This window comes from Belonocnema kinseyi, chromosome 1 (assembly GCF_010883055.1).
Source record: "Belonocnema kinseyi isolate 2016_QV_RU_SX_M_011 chromosome 1, B_treatae_v1, whole genome shotgun sequence".
In the NCBI taxonomy this organism is placed as follows: Eukaryota; Metazoa; Arthropoda; class Insecta; order Hymenoptera; family Cynipidae; genus Belonocnema; species Belonocnema kinseyi.
This window is the reverse complement of record NC_046657.1, coordinates 22452464-22459470: the sequence shown is the minus strand read 5'-3', so window position 1 is coordinate 22459470 and position 7007 is coordinate 22452464. Positions and strand designations below refer to the sequence as shown.

Sequence of the window (7007 nt, the reverse complement as noted above, 5' to 3'; positions counted from 1 at the left end):
GGGTGGTGGAGGCGGTAGAGGGAAAGGTTGAATAACTATTGGTGGGGTTGGAGGAGGAGGAGTAGGAGGAGGTATGTAACATAGAGATGGTGGCGGTGAGCAATCTGTAGTTAATGGTGGTGGGCAACTGTACCATTGTGGAGGTAAGTAACCGGTAGTTGGTGGTGATGAGTAGCTTGACCATGGTGGAGTTGAGTAACTTGACCATGGTGGGGTTGAGTAACTTGACCATGGTGGGGTTGAGTAACTTGACCATGGTGGGTTTGAGTAACTTGACCATGGTTGAGTTGAATAACTGGGCCATGGTGGAGTTTTGTAACTTGACTCTGGTAGAGTTGAGTAACATGGCCATGGTGGGTTTAAGTAACTGGAGAATGGTAGAGTTGGGTAACTGGACCATGATGGAGTTGAGTCACTTGACCATGGTGCACCTGAGTAACTTTCGTAACCAGTCTAAAACAGAGAAAAAAATTTTAATGTTTTACTTATCTAACACATACGTTGTCTTCAACCTTAATTATATTTTTGATATTAAAGTGCACACTTAAGATTCTGGTACAACTTGCAAATGATAATAAATTAAAATAACCAGTATTTCTGTCTCAAAGTATGGGCAGCTGCAGGGACAGGGACCTTGCGCCGCGACTAGATTCGCAGATAAGAGGATCAGGATCCATTGAAGTCCTGGAGGCCTCATCTTGCTGTAAGTGCCAGTTAACTCGCAGAGACACTGGACTTAGCTGCTTTGACAACTCCAGAAATCGGATCCTCCTAATATACGCAAAATTCATGACATAGCAGATGTCTTCCTGTTTCCTTGTTACGAATACACCTACTTTATGCGTGAACCAGAAGTTGTACGTTTGACGCACAATTCGTATTTAGTTGATAAACACTGGCACAGTCGTTAATTCAAAGAATTGATTTCAGTTTCCGCCTACATGTATATTCGAGATGTTCAACATAATTGCGCTGAGTAATGATATTTAAAAATCCTGACTGATGTAGCTAAATTGAAAGGGATTTTAGTATGCCAATAGATTTAAAAAATCGACAATCTCTTCTTAAAACATCTAAGTACAACATTTTTTCAAAATCATACCTAAATCAATATTATTTTTATATGCACAATCAATTATACCCAAATCCAGAGCATATGGATCGGCTGGATTGAATGATCGACTTTAAAGTTCATAATGATCTGATTCGGGATCACGTATCAAGTCAAACCAAAATTGCCAAAGTTCTTAGAGGACCTTAACTCATATGCAAGCTGTGTATAGGTTTTGATTGTGCAGTGTGCTGAAAAAGTGAAAAAATTAACATAACAAAATTAAGTTTTGTTCGTCTACAATTTAAACTCGATCATCTGTAGTAAATGTGATTATATTGCAGTCCTAAATTCAGAATGATACTGTAAACAATAATAAAATCAATCCTTTTGAAGTTTTGAACTCCTAAAGTTGAATGGGGTCACAAAATCAACAAATGAGAAAGCAATAATATTTATAACATTGTTCCTAATTGTTTGAACAATATTCATTCTTCAAATTTTGGTAGTTCATGACATATTGTAATATAATGTCGCTATTATTAGCGCCTATACAAGTTTTACATTCATGTTAATGTTTTTAAAGTTATAGGCGCTTGAAACAATGTTAAAAGTTCGATAACTAATTGTTTTATTAAATTACCGCCAATGGCTTTCTACATTTTCAATTTAGTTGTTTGCAAAAATCGTAAGAACTCCCTTTTTCCTTTCAACAGTTATTGGTTATATTTAGGCATTTGTATTTTTTTAGGCAACCTCGAGACAATTCGAACATTTTTGTTTACTACTAAGCTATTAAAACCAATAAAAAAATTCTATTTACTTTGCAGTAAATTTAAAAATTTTTAAATTAAAAAAAAACTTGCTGTAAAACGGAAAAATATAGTAAGTGAAGTTTTTATTGAGTATATTTTCCCTTGGAAGTATTCCGGCAACTGGTCTTTATATCGAATGTCACTTATTATTATGTGTTTTTTTGTTGGACATCAGGGTTATAGCGAATGTCACTTATCATTATGTTTTTTTGTTGGACACAAAAAATTTTGTATAATTTTTACTTATTTGCTCAAATTCAGAGCGATGGATTTTATGAACTTTTTTCTGTTTAACACTATCATATTAAATTTATACTTTCTAGAAGCTTTTAAAATATTTCTTTAGGCAATAATATATACAATGTGAATTGACTTCCGGTAGATTATGTGTATTGTGGGAAGCGGAAGACATAATCTAATGCTTTATACAAAATAATATTTAGAAATGAACATGATACCAAGTTTATAAATATTATAAATGTAGCGTCCTTACTTTCCAATTAAATGTATCATGAATGATATAAATCAAATCATGCAGAAAATGCAATATATTTTAAATTATTTTAAAAAGGACCGTATTTTGAAAAACAGGCTCTAATCGGGATTAGATTTAGCCCTTTAGATTACTTGCCTAAAATATTATATAGAAAAATTCATAATTGTAGGAAAAAGTTTCATTTGTAATACATGGACTAAAAATCGAGCCGTGGGAAGCGCCGTCAAAAGAATTATGTTCTTTAAAAAACTGTTTTAAAAATCAAGTTGTGCAAAATAATGACACAAAAAGACTTATAATAAGAGAAATTTGCACAAATTAATTTTTTCAAATATTTGTTTTTAAAAACAGATTTTCGAAGACCATTCTGCTTTTGAGGCCTGCTTAAGTAATTTTTTGCCAAATTTTTTCGTTCTTTAGAAGTTTATGTTTGTTATAAAATGTACCTTTAAATATTTAACAACCAGAGACATTAAGCCATATACCCTGTATCGTTCTCTAGCATTTGGCTTTTTAACGTTCTCATAAGTTTGATTCTCGGGCATTCCAAAAAATGTAATAGCTGATACTTCAAACTTACACAAAATTTATTTTATATCAAATTCAGTTGAATTTAGCCAGAAAATAAGAACTTTGAACCAAAATGTCAACCAAAATATTGAATTTTTCAAGATGAAAAGACCACTTTAAAAAAAATGTCTACAACAAAAAAAGAATTTTGAACTAAAAGCTTAATTTGTCATTCAACAACATGAATTTTTACAGATTAGTTCAAACTTTTAATCATGTAGATGGGTTTACAGAAAAAAATATAAATTATCAACGAACGAATGTAATTGACGATATTTAAACCAAAAAATTGATTTAAAATGGAAGCAAGTTAAAGTTTAAATTTATTGAAAAGACAAATTTTCAACTAAAATTAGGAATCTTTAAAGAACAAAATGAGTTATTGACAAATTAGTTAGATTTCACATAAAATTGTTAAATCTTCAGAAAAACAAAAATAAATTCACGAAGAAATAATGTAATAGCTGATATCTCAGACAAACAAAAAATTGATTTTTAAACAAACCCAGGTATATTCAAATCAAAAGGTTGACTTCTTAATCAAGAAAGAAAAAAAATGTCAGTGAGCCACTACTACGTAGTTCAGAGTGTCAACGGCAGATGTCGCAAAGTGGTTCCCTGTTTTACCAACAGAATCGTTTACAACATTTTTCTGCAAATAGCGCTCATCAGATCAGGGAGTCCCCTGGATTTTATAGGTTTGTAGAACTTTCCAACCGACCGGTAAACAGTGATAGAAATCTCTAGAAAGCCGAAATTTTTAATTAAAAAAGGTCTGTTTTTAAAGAAATTGATGAAATTTCGACCAAAAATATACATTTTTACTAAGAAAATGAATCTTAAACAAAAAAGAATGATTTCTTAACAAAGTGGTTCTATTAAAATATGCTCAAAAAAATATTGGAATCCTCAAGCAAAGAATGTTAATTTCCAACAAAAAAGTTGCGTTTTTATCCCAGAAATAAAAATTTTCTATTATAATAGATGAATTTTTTTAACAAAAATACAAATAAAAAAAGTTGAATTATAATCGAAAAAATATTTCAGTTGACTTTTCCACATCAAAATATTACTTTCAAAGAACAAGTAAATTTTCTAAAAAATAGTTTAACCTTCAGAATAACACTTGAGTTTTTGAAGAAATAGCGTAACTTTATAAAAAAATTGTTGAATTTTCAACCAAACAGTTTATTTTTATCCAATGTCACGTCCTAAAAGGAAGAAGCTTACCTTGTGAAAAATAATTATTTAAAAGGCTTCTCGTTTTTTAACGAAATCTAGAATTTCGAAACAGGGATGAGAATAAAGTCCGAATGTCAAGATAAGTACACACCATTCTATAAATAACTTGAATTGCAAATGAATATACAATATATAAAGGTTTATTAAATTAAAGGAATTACAAGTTTAAAGAGAGATAGCTGATTTGAAAAATATCGAAAGGGATTATGATAGCATTTGATTTAATTTTTAAATTTACTGGTATTTTGATTTTAAAGTTGATTTGCACTGGAGACTCACAGGTAGCAGAAACTCTTCATTCTAGATCTCCACCTTAAAATAAAGGTAGATCTTAATGATTAAGTGTTTACAGAAATGGTAAATATTTTGAGTTCTAAACTCGTTGATTTAAACTTACCAATTTTCATATTCCAAATTGCACAGGTAAAACTGTGGATCACTAGAATATGTAAAGGTGCCTTTAAAAATAGTTTTTTCCTACTCAGTCAGATTTTTGTCGTTGGCTCGGAAAGATTTAGGTGGTCGTGCTGATAGATACTGAATAACAGGTTGGCCTCATCGTCCTTTTGGTGATTGACGGTAAGGATGGTTGACAATGAGTATTGTCAAAGAAGCTGGTCAATATGCAGGTAGGTTCAGCTCTTCTGCTGGTAGTCAGGGGTAATTATGTTTGACGATGGTATTATCAAAAGAGATCTTCTGGGTAAAGTTTCACTTATTTAAAAGGGATTTGAAATTCTAATCTAATTCAGTTCGATTGAATTTCCGAAGCACAACACTGATTCTACTTTTATATTGACATTTGTATTTCGATCATTTGGAAATAGTTTCCAAATAACCTGAGTCTTTTAATTAATATGATATTTAGAGACTTATTTCGTTGCACTCTAGGTCAGAGCTTCCGTCCGATTTGAAATTTGTAGATAATTAGACTTTTGATTTAGATCCTGGGTTTATATACGTTAGATTCCATTGTAATCAGAACAAAAAACTTGACGGTGAGCGGACGAAACAATTGATGTCAGTTGATTTCTACGCTGAGAAAAATTTGGGCAAGCAGCTCTCTTCATAGTGCCAAGGCAGTGCCCCCACGGCGGTTGTTGCAGCGGCTAGACCACATTTATGTAATCTATGGTACCAAACGTGCGAGCAGATCCTTTTCCGTGTGTTGGGAACGCAGTAGTCCCACAAAAGAGAATAAAATTGTCACACCAGTATAAACTATAAGTGTATAATTCCGTGCTCCCGCCTGAAGGGAGCGTTACTGTACCAATACTATTGAGACTACAACTGTTCCAATGTGGGAAGAGAGCGTGCCCAATATGAGAGAGGATGTGTACCAAGTTGCAGGCGAGCAGCGCGCGACGCATTGGGTGTTCCAGCTCTACCACGTGGGCGAGCAGCTCGCCCAAAAAATTTTCAGTGTTTGTTTATCCAGGTATCTATATCTAAAGGCGTGGAATCGGGAGTGCAGTACCTCAAGTCCAAGAAACTGGTCATTGTGCCACCCTCTCTAATGTTTCGTGGCTGACTATTATGAGCAGCGGCCGAACATTTGTAGATAAAAAATCATTGTATTTTGGCGGTGTATTGAGAGTAAAGATGTATAAACTGCGTGATTTCTACAACGATGTTTAAAATATTGATTTTGATATGCTGGATAATAATAAATATGTACGAGTTTGTGCGTTTAAACTAGGACATAATCTTTTCCTTTCCTAATTATTAATATAAATTAAAAGTATACATATAGCAATGATTGATAGTATGATTATAAATAACACAGTTATAATACGTCACAGGACGTGACACCAAGAAGGATGCAATTTTTAATAAAATAGATGCATTTTTTAATTTTAAAAGAATTTCAACAAAATAGTTCCATTTTCATGCAAAAAGTATTTCAATCTGATGTTTCAAACTCAAAATATGAGTTCTTAATTAGAAGTGAATTTTCTACAAAGATACTTCAATTTCCGATGCAAAAAGATATATTAAAAAAAACAGTTGAATTTTCAAACGGAAATAATACATTTTTAACAAAATTGTTAATTTTGAAACAAAACAGTTCCTGTTTACCCAAGAAACATATAATTTAAATTGTAATGGATGAATCTTTAAATGAAAAATACAAATTTTCGATAAATAATTGAATTTTCATCAAAAAAATATTTCAGTGTGACTTTTTGAAATAAAAACATGAGTTATAAATAAGAAGTCAATTTTTCACGAAGTTCTTTGAATTTAAAAAAAAGTTAAATTTGCAACCAAAAAGGATGACTTTTTAAAAAAATTGTTGAATTTTAAATAGAATCATAAAACTTATAACTAGAAAGATAATCTTCATGGAGCAATGACTGCATAAAATATAAATACAAGGCAAATAAATAACTCACAAGAATATTATATCAGTGCTACCACAAAACTTTATTTTAAAAATTCCCTAATTTTTCCCCGAAAGATTTTTCATTTTCCCTGACCGTTAACATTTAAGGATAAGAATAGCATACTCGTAAAATATTAAACATAGAATTTTTTATAAAAAAATACAATTTTTAATTTAAATTGAAAACATTTTAAATGCAGCTAGTTTGACAGTTATTTTAAGTTATAAAAATTCCCTGACTTTTGCAAGATATTTTTCTCTCAATCCCTGATTGAGTATTGCGTGAATGAACAGTATTGCAAAAAATTGTACCAGTTTTTTTTTGTGTTCGCAAAGCCGACGCCGGAAAATTTTTCTTATAAATCCTTAATTTTAGCAGATCGCAGTTAATTTAATTTAATTCTAATTAATTCCAAATTATTACACGACGTCAAATTGATGTAAAGA

The 7007-nt window shown here is 31.3% G+C and overlaps 1 protein-coding gene across 1 annotated transcript in view; it reads right to left on the bottom strand.

Moving 5' to 3' along the window:
- LOC117177009 (extensin-like) overlaps positions 1–697 on the bottom strand; it is a 24096-nt gene extending 23399 nt beyond the window's left edge. Inside the window, exons 1-2 of the mRNA XM_033367462.1 lie at positions 590–697; positions 37–453 (exon numbers count right to left, since the gene is read on the bottom strand). Of these exons, the coding sequence (XP_033223353.1) occupies positions 37–453; positions 590–697 (525 nt within the window). The remainder of the gene's footprint in view (positions 1–36; positions 454–589) is intronic.
- Between the last annotated feature and the right edge of the window lie 6310 nt (positions 698–7007).